Source organism: Neodiprion pinetum, chromosome 2 (genome assembly GCF_021155775.2).
Source record: "Neodiprion pinetum isolate iyNeoPine1 chromosome 2, iyNeoPine1.2, whole genome shotgun sequence".
NCBI classification, from domain to species: Eukaryota; Metazoa; Arthropoda; class Insecta; order Hymenoptera; family Diprionidae; genus Neodiprion; species Neodiprion pinetum.
Genome location: NC_060233.1, coordinates 37,037,311 through 37,051,281, shown reverse-complemented (window position 1 = coordinate 37,051,281; position 13,971 = coordinate 37,037,311). Strand labels below are relative to the sequence as shown.

The window sequence follows — 13,971 nt, the reverse complement described above, 5'->3', positions numbered from 1 at the left end:
GCTGCTGCATTTGATGTAGGCGAATGGAGTAACCGTCGGTGCGGTAATACCACAAGGCATAATTACTCGACGTGAAAAAAGGAGCGGAGCGCGTGTTTTCATAAAACGAACGGAGCTGTAGAAATTGTTCAATTTAGAAAAAATTATGGGAAGCGCCGCTCATTCGTCGGTTTGACCAGAATTTCCTTTCCGGTCGGTTTCCGTCGTCGTTTGTCCCTCCGGTATTACACCCGTTCTCCAATGTATTCGAGCAAATAATTCACACTCACCAGGCTCAGGCAGCGCTTATGTACGACGCCGTCTTCGTCCTCGTCGAGGCGTTCAGCAAGATGCTGCGCAAGAAGCCGGATCAGTTCAAGAGCAACGTCAGACGCAACGGCGTATCGGGGAGCGGTCATCAGGCCAACGCGACAAGGGCGCTGGACTGCAACCCTAGCCAGGGATGGGTGACTCCCTGGGAACACGGAGACAAGATTTCGAGGCATCTCAGAAAGGTAATAAATGAACGAGCGACGTGATTTAAAGCTGTTCGGAATCTGTGAGAAAGTATTGAAAAAAATGGCGAGTGTGTTTTAGAACTGGAGTAACAATTTAAAAAATCAGCAATAAAATCGGAGATGCGGTATGTATTGTAATAGGTTTTAAACAGGTATGAAAATAAAAGAAAAAATTATTTAAAAAATAGAAAAAAAACAGGACCCACTCTGAATCTTGTGTGAAAATGTTTCAGTTCGGACACCAGATGTTTTTTTTTTTCTTGTTTCATGAAAATCCATTTGGGTGATTTTGAGATGGGTTTAACCCCTTGACTGTCAGTGACACACACGTAGGCAGAAAAAAGTCGTGCCACTTTTGTGTCGTGACACATATGTCGGCATTTGAAAAATACATGTTTTTACTACATCGATTTTACTGTGATTTGGTAAATCATCGTTTTTGAGGTCGCTGAATTATAGGATAAGTCTATGAAATTTTTTTTCCAACACAAAAGTGTCACGAAAATCTCATTGTCGCCTGACTACTAAGGGGTTATAAATCATAGCATAACGACGAGTGATTAAAAAAATTTGAAAATTTTTACGACAGGTTTCGCAGAGGTCGCACTAACGTAAGAAAAATCCTTGGTGAAATTACAAAACTGTCATGGTCAACCGTTTACCGAGTTGGCGTGGAATGCCCCATATATGTACATTCTTGCATACGAGGAAGCTGGTGCAAGGGAGCCAGACTGCCGCTCGACTGTTTTATGGCTATAAGACTTGAATTATAGAAAGATATCACGGTTTCCGGTGCACTGTATTATACAACTTCCAGGAAATATATCGCGGGGCCGGAAGTCTTCGACGATATACGTTACGCGAGGCTGTTTCGTCGGGAAGATGCGAGGATCGCTGTTCCGGAGGTGTGTTTCGTAGCTGACGGTATACCAGCGCGATGTCTGCGGCTGACAGTAATTGCGACTTCTTTCAATTCTAACGGAATTCCTAGCCTCTTAGAAACGGCAACTGCCCGCCTGGCTCCGCTATCGTTCTCACCGAAGACCCCTGCTCTCGACTTCCTTGACAACTACCCGATACTCTCATCGGCGTCGCTCCCCGAGGCTTCCAAACTTTTGGATCAGCTTCTCGACGATGTCTAAATGAATTCTAACCGGCTTTCAGGACTCGCACATCACACACGCGCGCCTGCACGTACCGCTCCTTTATGCCGTCAAGAAAGTGAAACACGCGCGCGTCGAAACTTCAAGGAGATTCCGTTATCCCAAGTATTTTCTACATCGAGCGAGAATTTGACTCGCCGTACCGTTTGATCCGAATGCCGAGTATTCAAACAACGACAGTCCGTGCAACGAGAGATGAACCGAACGAACTGTTGTGGGGAGATGAAAATAGATCCAGTTTCGCAGCTGACTACGCGGTGATTCAGGGCGTGGCGAGTCTCCGGCTGAATTCTTTCGGGATCCCTTTGACTCAGGCAAGAAGTACGAGAATTCAGGTTTCTGGATTGAAAAGTTGGAAAATCGAATTCGACGATTCTACAGACCGAAGTGGGTATCCCTCCCCGAACTTAACGGCAAGCCCCTTAGAGAATATTACAAAGTCTCCTCCGATCTGCCGCCCAAACTTTTACCGGCGAAACGATCCGAATTTTCTTATCAACGATTCTCTGCCGATACGTTGGATAGGGTAGGTAGAGGTATGCACACCTTTTGAAATAAATTTGAAGTTTGCGACGAAAAGTTTGGGCAAAGCGAGAGAGAAATTTTGGGGAGTTCGTGCTGCATCTCGAGACCTCTTTCTGTCCAACCGCGATATGTCAATAATCACCGAAACGCCCTGACTTCCATCTTCGTTCTCAGCTCCTCGACTTGGCGTACGAGTAATTAAGGCTAGTGCTTAAGTGCTAGAGAGTTCGGTTCCTGCCGGGCCCAAGTGGAGCGAAACAAGGTGCGGGCTGGCAGCCGTTGCCTGCCAACCAACAAAGCGGCGGCCTGCCTTGCTCTTCTCCAAGTTGACGTGACTAGCCCCCGGTCGGAGCGCCCGTCTTTCACCGTCGTCTCTCTCGCTCTCTTGCCCTCTCCTATTTCTACTCTCTTAAACCGTTTCGAGAGAGATCTGGTCGAAATCAGTTCCAGCCAACTTGAGCGGTCGCGTTACTTGTAGTAATTTGGGTTCGGTTTTGCTGGAACGAAACCGCGTTGCGGTTCAACGTTCGGTACTTCCACTTATGGAAATTGAAACTGCCTGGAAATCCGATAAATATATTACACCTTCAATCCGCAAGTTTATCGGCAGAATTACGGTAAGCCACGAAACAATGTGACAAGGTGTATCCGTTGCACGTGCATCTGGTGCTTTCAAAAAATACAACTGCAACGGGAATCATCGTTGAGCAATTTAATAAAATTGGTTAATTCTTGTGACGATCAATTAAATCCCGACGCTTATTAACCGTCGGAAAGTTCAGGCGTATCCCGAAGCTCCTAAGATTAATGTTTTTAGTTTTGGGGTAGAGACGTCTTCTTGGTACAGCCCTAACGAGGCGACGTCAAACTTACGACGTTAGTAAACTTAGGCTCGACTTGTGTCACATGGCGCGTGAATAATCTGTGTATAAAACGTTTTTGGTTCGAGCATATTTCGCCGTAATTAGGAACCAATGAAACCCGACAACATCGCCAAGTCAAAACGTGTTCTCGATTACAGTTTCCAACGAGCAGTCCCGAGTATAATTGTCAATGACAAACTGTATTTCCAGGTCGAGATCGAGGGTCTGACGGGGGAAATTCGGTTCAACGACGATGGCCGCCGGCAGAACTACACCCTCCACGTTGTTGAAATGACCGTAAATAGCGCGATGGTCAAGGTGAGTTATAATAATCGCGGAAGCAGTTAGGGCTGACTAAGTGTGAGGCGGAGGGAAACTTTTTTCACTCCAATACATTGCACGGCTCGAGGAAGAGCGAGAGAGGAAGCGAAAAAAGCTCGGACAGGGGATGAAATATTCTACTTTCTGAGTTGGGTAAAACCGTCAAAGTTCACCAGATAGGGTTTATAAATGAGGTACACGCAGTCCGACTGACAACTGCAAGAAATACTACAACGGGTCCGGTCCACACGGGCTTACGATATTTCTGCGATATTTTGCCGTATCGCAGCTGGCTCAGCGATTCCTCGCACACAGCCTTATACCTAGACTATCGGGTGCGGGTGTGTAATACCTTGTAGAATTGCAGCGGCCATTTCGATAGGTGAATAATTGACGACCCCGGCGATTCGGGATTCGAACAGGAACGGCCGGCACCACGCCGTGCTTCCACGGAATCCCTGTCCGATCAATTCTTCGCAACACTTTTTTCTACTTCTCTCTCTCTCTCTCTCTCTCTCTCTCTCTCTCTCTCTCGCTTCTGCGGTGGGCCTGATAAGCAATTAACAAAATCCGCGCGTCTTCTGCTTCGAGGTTGCCGAATGGACCGACGAGGCTGGGTTCCAGCCGATAGCGGCGAAGTACGTGAGACTTCGACCCCAGTCGGAGATCGAAAAGAACAGGACGTACATCGTGACAACGATCGTGGTGCGTATAATTCGAGGGTTTTGACCCCTGATTGATGGCGCCCTTTGACGCTGGGGGGGCTGGACGACCATCGGTCATATCCCGAGAGATAAATGTAGTATTTTCGTAATACAGGAGCAGGAAAAGCCTTGAAGTTTTGATACTCGATTGCAGGAGGAGCCGTACATCATGCTGCGGAAACCGGAACCGGGCGAAACGCTAACCGGAAATAACCGATTTGAAGGCTACTGCAAAGATCTCGCAGATCTGATAGCGAAGAAGCTCGACATAACTTGTGAGTATTGTACGATGATCGATCACTCCGACACTGCAGTGCGTCACGTGTCTCTCATTCAAATTTATAGACGAACTGCGCATCGTCAAGGACGGCAAATACGGGACAGAAAATCCGGACGTTAACGGTGGCTGGGACGGAATGGTCGGCGAACTGATTCGAAAGGTCGGTACATCGAACTCCAGAATCTTTGAATCACCGGTCGTACACGTCGCTAATAATGTCAAAGCAACTTTGCGAGCGAATTACTGAATTAATTGACAGCTGACTCGGGCCTTTGGCGGTAATCAAAATGAGCTCGCTAGAGCGCGCAATTAATTACAAATATAACTTCAATTAAATACAGGGATCGCGCTCGGCCACGTCTACGGCTGAATCGTCAAGTGCTGTGCGAGAGTGAATGTAAACGGTTGCGTAATTTTTTCGTTTAAAAAGCAGGTGGTGTCATTTCGACAAAAGTATATTTTAATATTGTTTACGAGGACGCTGCTCGTTGCGAAAGAATTTTGTTTCGTAACATGGTCAGCGGGAACCTCGTTGTGCGAACTCGCGAAAGGATTTTCTACGCGGTACCCGTTGCTAAGCTACGCTTGCACCGGGTAGCTCTGCGATTATCGACCATGAACGTGGATAACAAAGGCTCTGCTTTGCCGTCCAAGCCTCAAAGCTTCTTCCCTGGCTCGTCGCCAGAGAGCTTCGAGCTTTCGGAACCGCGCACCCCTGCTGGCAGATTCGGCAATCCGCAAGCTGACTCCGACGGTAAGAGGTTCGAGTCCGAATCCGTTGAACAGGTTGAATCGAATTAGACGAGTGAATTGAATCGAATGATGAGGGTGAATGTGCTGGTGAATTTTTCACTCAAATATTCGACCCCGTGTATAACGGTTCGTATACACCTGTTATAACCGTCGGCTTCGAATAAAAGCGAGCTAAAGGTCAAAGGTAATGGCAATGAGAGGCTCTCGAAGAAGCGGCGCGACTGCGTATGATGTAAATTTATTCAATTCCCTTCTCTAATTACTTACAAGAACAGAGATGCTGAGCCTTGCCGTTTTCTGCGATTCTATTCTACGCTCAAGAAGTCTTGTTCTTCTGCCCTCTTTCACTCTACGTGTTATTATAGCCGCGCTGCGTTGGTTTATAAGTTGAGAGAGCAAAACAGGGACGAATTAATGCCGGGCAGGCCATCGTAAGGTGCTTATTAAGAAAGGAGAAAGATATTACTCCTTGACGAAGTACGTGCTTAGTGGACGCGATTTCCGGTCAGGTCAACTTTAAAGTAATCTTGAAATTCATCCTTTCAGGAAGCGGATATCGCCATCGCCTCGATGACAATAACATCGGAACGGGAACGCGTCATCGACTTCACAAAGCCCTTTATGTCCTTGGGTATCAGCATCATGATAAAGAAGCCGATAAAACAGAAACCTGGCGTATTCAGTTTCCTCAATCCTCTCAGCAAGGAGATTTGGGTCTGCGTCATATTCTCTTACATCGGGGTTTCCATCGTCCTCTTCATAGTCTCAAGGTGACTAATGGAAAGTCGTTACAGATGAAATTATTTCCACTTTTAGATAACGGAGTTCACCCCGTTTAACATCTCTTTCTAACTCGGAAAATACGCACATTTCATTCTTCTCCTTTGTGTTAAACGATGAATGTAACGGGATGAATCCTCCCAGGTTCTCACCATACGAATGGAGGCTGCTTCAAATCAACGGTGGAAATGACCCAATGGCAGGGGCAAGAGGAGATCCTGGACTTCCGCATCCTCACGCCCCTCACGGTTCCCCTCACACGCCACATTCCAGCATGGCGAACGACTTCAGCATTCTCAATAGCCTGTGGTTCTCCTTAGGCGCATTTATGCAACAGGGCTGCGACATTTCACCGAGGTGAGTAAGCTGCGGCATTTTTTTTCTCTTTGCCTAACCGGATGCACAAAAGGCTGAAGAGCTTTCGAGCTACGATTCATACAATTCATACATTTCACTACCGGTTGTACCTGCGTGTGTTTGGCGAAGACTGAGTAGATCGAAGGCATTGCCGCGGAGAGGGTGAAAGGTTAGCTTTCTTATTTCTTTCGAGTGGAATACTTTACCCGTTAATTAGTAGAGTTCAAAAACATCGCGGCGCTTTTGCAACTTGAACAACTTGAATGCCTTTGTACGAGACAAGAGGAGCGTATTATACAGAGGGAACACTCTAATAGTATTAATTGGCTGGTAGGCAAGCAACGGGTCAATGAGGAAAACTGAAACCAGAAAGAGCCTTCAGCGGTACTTTGAGAATTTATACGCGGCTTATAGCTTTCCGCAAAAAGCATTTCTTGTCGATCCAGTCATCATCAATAATGCAACTAAAACTTGACAAGGAACAGCAAATATTTCAATTTTCAATTCTTTGCCAACTGCTAAGAGAGAGACCTAATAATTTACGCATGTTTCGACATGGCAATATTAAAGCTCAACGGACAACCACTCGCCTCGGAAAACTCAATTAATAAGTCAGCCCTTTGAAACCGTTCGCCAGAGAGGAGACGAATAGCCGCTGCAAAGATTCCCCCCCCCCCCCCCCCCCTCCGGGTCCGATGCTCCCCTCATCGCCGGTACGTTGCGAATCCTGGGAAAATCGACCCGCGCTTAGGACCAAACTATAATCTCAAGTAATCTAATTAGACTGGTTATTACATTAGCAGTTCATGATTACCAGGAGAACTTATGTAAATTAAGGGTTGGCGTGGCTGCCTGACCACCGTTAAAATTCTGCAGTGCCGCACCCGCACGGCTGCTACAAGGTGATTCAAGGTTTATTTGCGCCTGACGTTATTGCGACTCACTCGCAAACTTGGGCCAACGATTCCCTATATCAGCGAAAATAATTTGTACACCCAACGTGTTTCCAGAGCGAGACTGAATCGGGGAGTGGAATACGGCGGTTTAAATCAGCGCGAAACCTTTCCAAGGTCGAATTTTTGCCGGCTAATTTACATTTTGGCCGTTTGCATTTCCCGCCGCGGCAGTTTCTTGATTAATGAGTAAAAACGTTCGTGGTTTCGATATGAATTGCAGATTTTTCGTAGCCTTCTTTGTTGAAACGAAATGTAATGCGAAATGTCCGCAATACATACGGTAACGAGCAGGTCATTTTCTTCTTCTCGATATTTCTTACACATTCGATTTGGGTATTTGCATTTCTTCAACTACACCTTCGCGTGCGTAAGTGTGGCCGGATTCCCGTAACGCGCAATAAAATATAGGTCTGAAACAGCCGATGTCGCTTTTTACGAGAAATCGACAATTTATTCACGGTCGTTCGCTTGGCCTCACTTCGTGGAATGCCAATTTATATGCCTGACTCTTCGTTTTATGGTAGGTCTCATGACAAATTCTTCTATAAACCTCTCTGATTAAGAACCAAAAACACGGTAATCAACGGCGAAAATAATCCTATTACTTCTACCGCTTTCATTAATCGTTCCATACTTTGAAAACAAGCATAAATTGTATTTATGGACAATCGTATCATGTATTTAGGATTCGATTTCTCAGCAAGTTTAACAATCGTTTGAAACTGGCCCTCGAATCCTGTCCCTAGACACGATGCATCGTTGCTGCACTGAAATGCATGTTAATTCAAGTATTAAAACCACGAGTAGGTCACGATATGAGGCTTGAGTCTTGAATCCGAATGCGAAGTAAACGAGACTATAACCATTTCTCGGCTGGTATAACAAAGGTACAAATTGTTGTATTCAATTATGATAGTCAAAGAATTTCCAACCCTTCTTTCCGCTGCTTAACCTACAGGCTAGGAATATAGATGCAGATATTGGTACATCCGTCACTCCGATGCCGGAGACGGATACTTCAAAAAAGAAACATGAAACGAATCGATACGAACCTAAAGTGGACAATTACCGTAGTCACAAATTACACAATCTTTCTCTGCATCTCAGGCACATCGAACACTGGTTTTGTTCCAGGTCAATTTCGGGACGGATCGTTGGAAGCGTTTGGTGGTTTTTCACCTTGATACTGATATCATCGTACACTGCAAACTTGGCGGCGTTTCTGACCGTCGAGAGGATGGTGGCGCCGATAAACTCCCCGGAGGACCTCGCTTCCCAAACCGAAGTCCAATACGGCACACTCTCCCACGGATCAACCTGGGACTTTTTCAGGGTAAGGAAATTAACCGGCTGTGTGTTTGTGCCTTTTCTTGTTCGCGCAGCAGCCTCGCAAAATCGATTGCCAAGTCCCCGAAGGGCCACGCGGCTCGGCACTGCTAAAGCGAAATTCACCCCGTTGTACGCCCGCAGAGGTCGCAGATTACCCTCTACAGCAAAATGTGGGAGTTCATGAACTCGCGGAAACACGTCTTCGTCAAAACGTACGACGAGGGCATCAGGAGGGTGAGAACGAGCAAGGGAAAATACGCGCTGCTGATCGAGAGTCCGAAGAACGAGTACATCAACGAGCGAGAGCCCTGCGACACAATGAAGGTGGGGAGAAACCTCGACGCGAAGGGTTTCGGGGTTGCAACGCCCCTCGGTTCTCCTTTGAAGTAAGTATTGAGTTTTGGCCACTATTTCATCCCCGGAGGAAAGGCACGACTTCATCTTCGGTGAATTTCTTCCTCGCCATGCTCGCGGTCTCTCGATAATGGTATAACGAGTTCCGTGATTTACTACCAAAGTTTTCCCCACTCTGTTCAGGAAATCCATCAGGATTTGGGAAATGTGCGCGCACCGTAACATCACTTGCGTTTCTTGCCTCCCAGCGACTTTTAAACTTCATATTACGTATCTGCGTCGAAATTACACAGTAGCACACCTACGTCAGACCGCGGTCGACTTCGGTTGAGTAATTAAAAGGTGGCTTTTTGCTTCCTCGACAACGCGCATCGCCGGCAATTAGCATAGAAATTTATCGCGCCACTCTTTCCAAGCTATTACCCCCGAGTACTTCCCCGTCCAAGGATCGGTCACCGCTTCACGCTGCACACTTGCGCGATGTTTTCTCCTCGACCAAAAACCTCTATTCGCGCGATGAACTCTTCAGCTCATTGTCAGTTTCGGTTGAAACGCCCGCCACTCGACGTTAATGCATTTTGTTTATCTGCCGTTAATCCGGTGTGAAATTTTCTCGCACTTTGGCACTCGAGCAAAGAGGGAGAGGAGAAATGGAAGTGCCAGTCAAACCGCAAGGAAAAAGAGAGGAACGGAGAGAGGGATCCGCGTTCGTCGGTAGTTTGGAGTCGAGGTTCGAGACGTCGTTCTTCCAACCCATCGCACTTCGCTTCCCTGCCGGCAGTGGTTTTCCTCAGCCGCGCGTCGCGCGACGTCGTCTCGCTTCTCGTTCTTCTTGTCGCCCGCTGATGAGCTTCCCTCTTTTTTCCCTCTCTCTCTCTCCTCAAGGACTAAGTAATTTCTTGGACACCGTGTCGTTTAGTCCCGTTTCACGGTAGATAAGCCAGCGAATGAACCGCGGCAAATTACACCGTCAAATCTCGATCATTCCGTGCTTGTTTCTCCTCCTCTCACAATTTCGCCGAGCACACACGCGACGTTCCGATTTTAAACTCCGTGTCTCCTTCCCGCAGGGACAGCATCAATCTCGCGGTCCTGTCGCTGAAGGAAAACGGCGAGCTGACCAAGCTGACCAACCGATGGTGGTACGACCGGACGGAGTGCAGACACGGGGACAAGCAGGACGCCTCGAGGAACGAGTTGTCGCTGAGCAACGTCGCCGGGATATTCTACATCCTGATAGGAGGGCTCCTGGTCGCCCTCGCCGTCGCTCTTCTAGAATTTTGCTACAAATCGCACACCGAGGCGACCAGAGCAAAGGTGCGGTCATTCGTTAAAAAGATCGCAGACATTGCGGGCGACGTTACCGCCCAGGCGATTAACCTTCTCACCGTCGATCTTTCCTTGCAGATTCCCTTGTCGGACGCGATGAAAGCAAAAGCTAGACTGACGATCGGCGGCGGTCGTGACTTCGACAACGGACGGGTATGTATAAAGAGTCGTCGATACGTAACGCTTACACAACTGTCCACAAACATTTGTATAATGTATATCTATATATCTCTATCTTACTCTGTCACGCAAATGTATAATCGTTGTATACAGTACTCACGGACACACGGACACGCAAACATATTTGGGACTTGAGGAGTAGCTTTTTAGTTCAGTGTCGAATCGACGTGTCGAGAGTAGGTATATTAGTTTGGCAAACTTCAACTGGGCAATAATACTTACTTGCAAGCTCTCGGCGATCTGAGAAGATCGCTTATCTGAAGTAAACTCCGCACACACCAAACTACTGATACCACGGACAGCTGTCGGTAGGAGGTTGAGTCGGTGAGGGTTCGCCTCGCTGCAGAATGCTTGCGCAAGCGACGCGATCTCGGGCCACGGTCAAATACTGCAGATGCTAGTTCTTCGTTGGGAAATGGTCCGACGACTAATACCTGTTGGTGAAAAAATAATAAATAATATATTGCCTTTAACTGTGCGGAAGAAAGCTTTCTACCGTTTAATTTTCAACAGCCGACCGATTGGCCGTCCGACTCAACTTCATAGAACACGCTTGGCATGCAATTTATAGCAGCAGTACGTTTAACGTCCCGATATAATTTCAGTTAAGGTTTGTTCGAACTGTTTGTTTCATTCGATTGTAAAAAATACATATATTGCATATCTAGGTATATTATACATCTACTCTACAAACAGATAAATAATAAATGGCTGTGCGAACGGCTGGCTGGGTGTTGCGTTTCAGTGATATGTTCGTTATCGTTTTTATACGGGAGACGTGTAGCATTTCGCATTTCGTTTCTATTTTGTTTTTGTCTCTAGTGGTACGGACTGCAGAGTTAGACGGAGGATGCATGCGCCTATCCCGGGACCATATGTGAGTACTCTCACCCTTAATTATCCCTCATTCATTCTGCTTTCGTATTAAAAGAACATTTTACTTTCGTCATTTCGCAACACCGACTCGTTTCATCTCTCAGCTCAGACCCTCCACTTGATTTCTCTAATATTCCACGTCGTTAGATTCTCTTTACTTTATTTCAACTCGACTTTCGTCTCCTTTTCACCAGTATATTTACTCCCGCTTCAGACCCGAATCCTCATCTTCGTCCCACAAATTTACGTTACAATTTTTAGGCTCATCATTTTTCACGAAGCATCCGATTGCCTGCTTGCCTGCGTTCATATAGTTGAAAACCAGAGGCATGTGGCTTTAGAAATTTACCGTTTCACGCGCAACGTATACATGTTCTTTGATTGAAACTTCAGTATAACCGCAATCACGCAAGTTGACGCGTCAATCGATGTTTACATTGCATGAGCCTTGGTACAAATTCAAAGTACGATGTACTTGCATTAAACATATGCCTATAATATAATATATACATATTACATATACCAATACGTTATTGCGCTTGTTTTCTTTTTTCTATATAATTGTAAATATACCTTTTATAATTATTCGCAGTCACGTCAAGAAGAAAAACTATGAAAACCGAACGTCAAACCCAACATCATTTCTGTAAATAATTCTCAATTTGCTTATAGATAATACCACATGTTCCTTGGCATTATTCATTCAATAGTCAGATATCCGAGAATATTGTCATTTTTTTTTGGCATCCTATTGACGCAAACCGACGTATCGGACCGCATATTCCATCCTCGAGAATTTCCAACTAACGTTCGTTGAAAGAATAAAAAAAAAAAAATATATATAAATAAATTAATAATTAAACCTTAAAGACAGAAGTAGCTAAAGAAAATGTTAAAAATGGCAATTATTTTTCCAGTACTACGCGCCAGCGAATGCGATTGGCAATGCCGAGAGCGACCAGGTGCACAGCAATACTCACACGCAGGTTTAGATTCGTCCGACGCAACGCGATTTACACCCCCAGCCCCACCCCCGCCCCCGCCGCCGCCGCCTCCACCACCGCCGCCGCCTCCGCCACCCCCAGCAAAGCCGAGCAGAAGCGTAACGTTTGCTGAACCACCGCCGAAGAGCCCGAAGCCAAGACGCAGGGCGAGTATGGCTGCCCTGGAAATGGCCGTGCCCTGGATGCCTGCGCCCCAAGGCCCCCGGACCGGCGGTACTTCCGGTTCGAACAGAAAGCCGGAATACGTAACTTGAGAGGCAGAAGCCGGTTCCAGCGGTGGAAACTTGGCCCGAATCACGTGCGCATCACGTGTATCATTCAACGCATTCGGTAAATCAGAGGACTATTTTTTTATTCTCAGTGCGGGAAGGTGGAACGTTGTTCCATTGGCTTGCGATGAAAATCGATCGTTTGACGCGTTGGTTGTTAGAAATTTAAACTCGACTTTTAACGCACTGAGAATAACCATTCCCGTACGGTCGTTCAATGAAATGCGTAAACGTTTCTACGTACTTAATAATAATGATAATAATAATAAATATGTATATAACTCTAAGAAAATGAAAAATTTAAATCATAACCAGTAACGCGACGATTGAGGAAAGTGACGATGACGATGATGATTAACCGGACGACACGCTTATCGTATATTGATGATGGTCCTGGGGTGGGTGCATGTGCGACAAGCAACACAAATCTATAATTCGATAATATATATTGACTGCCATCTCGCTGACGACGAAGCACAACGCTCTGCAGTTATGTGAAGATATATATTTAATAAATATTATATATATATATATATATATAATATTTAATAAATATTATATATATATATATATATATATATATATATATATAAATTATTAAATAATAATGAGGAGAAAAGTAAAACTCTCTACTGGTGGTGACGAAAAAACGATCGAACAATCGGGTGCCACTTACGCCGAGTCGAATATTGTTCTGTACATTTGTCGACTTGAATGCGGAATAAGAAAAAAGAAGAGACAAAGAAAAGAAAAAAAAAAAAAAACAACCAACTACTACAATATTATACATACAAATAAACATACACTGTATTGTGTGAGCCGGTGAAAGTTTATCGTGCAAGTGTGAAATTATATATTATATATGCATATATACTATATACATGTTAATCCTGTACGAGTGACTGAAAGCCCGCAGATGGCCGAATGAGTATGTGAATTTTTAATTGTAACGATAATCGTAAGGGTGCACGAGACGAGCGTATGAATCACGCGGCCGCAACTATTTATTGCAAATAAAAAATTTGGAGAAAAAGTACACGGAATGAAAGGATAAAAATAGAATAATAAATAAATAAAGTAAAGTAAAACATTGTCGGAATAATTATATTCGTATATGATTATGTATCGTGTTTCTGAGTAAAAGAGAAAAGAGAGAGAGAGAGAGAGAGAGAGCGTGATGGAAATGTTGAAAAACCTATGAGTTAATTGTGTGAGTTTACCGTATAAATATATTCCTTATAAGTATAATAACGATTTGCGCCGATCACTGAAGGCTGACCCTCCGTTACTGCGGTTTCCGGAATTGAAAACCCTGAAGAAATAATCCCTCGCCCATCGAGTCCCTCCAGCGGTTTTTTGCTGACTAATGACCAAACCAATTTCAGTTAGGTCTCGCGGCCCATAATCCGAACGGTATTTGTAAGATTACCC

The 13,971-nt window shown here is 45.4% G+C and overlaps 1 protein-coding gene and 1 long non-coding RNA gene across 3 annotated transcripts in view; one reads left to right on the top strand and one right to left on the bottom strand.

Annotated features, from left to right (window-relative positions):
* LOC124211360 (uncharacterized) overlaps window positions 1–10,790 on the bottom strand; it is a 154,153-nt gene extending 143,363 nt beyond the window's left edge. The window contains exons 1-2 of the long non-coding RNA XR_011176316.1: window positions 10,614–10,790; window positions 270–454 (exon numbers count right to left, since the gene is read on the bottom strand). This is a non-coding gene — a long non-coding RNA (uncharacterized lncRNA). The remainder of the gene's footprint in view (window positions 1–269; window positions 455–10,613) is intronic.
* Window positions 1–13,069, top strand: part of GluRIB (Glutamate receptor IB) — a 153,664-nt gene extending 140,595 nt beyond the window's left edge. Inside the window, exons 8-20 of one of the 2 annotated variants that reach the window (XM_046610335.2) lie at window positions 273–494; window positions 3,259–3,366; window positions 3,961–4,074; window positions 4,228–4,348; window positions 4,419–4,513; window positions 5,653–5,876; window positions 6,031–6,243; window positions 8,334–8,532; window positions 8,670–8,914; window positions 9,953–10,199; window positions 10,290–10,364; window positions 11,214–11,268; window positions 12,185–13,069. In XM_046610335.2, coding sequence (XP_046466291.1) covers window positions 273–494; window positions 3,259–3,366; window positions 3,961–4,074; window positions 4,228–4,348; window positions 4,419–4,513; window positions 5,653–5,876; window positions 6,031–6,243; window positions 8,334–8,532; window positions 8,670–8,914; window positions 9,953–10,199; window positions 10,290–10,364; window positions 11,214–11,234 — 1,884 coding nt within the window. In that variant the 3' untranslated portion in view covers window positions 11,235–11,268; window positions 12,185–13,069. The remainder of the gene's footprint in view (window positions 1–272; window positions 495–3,258; window positions 3,367–3,960; window positions 4,075–4,227; window positions 4,349–4,418; window positions 4,514–5,652; window positions 5,877–6,030; window positions 6,244–8,333; window positions 8,533–8,669; window positions 8,915–9,952; window positions 10,200–10,289; window positions 10,365–11,213; window positions 11,269–12,184) is intronic. The other variant, XM_046610334.2, reaches the window with a different exon arrangement.
* Window positions 13,070–13,971: the final 902 nt, after the last annotated feature.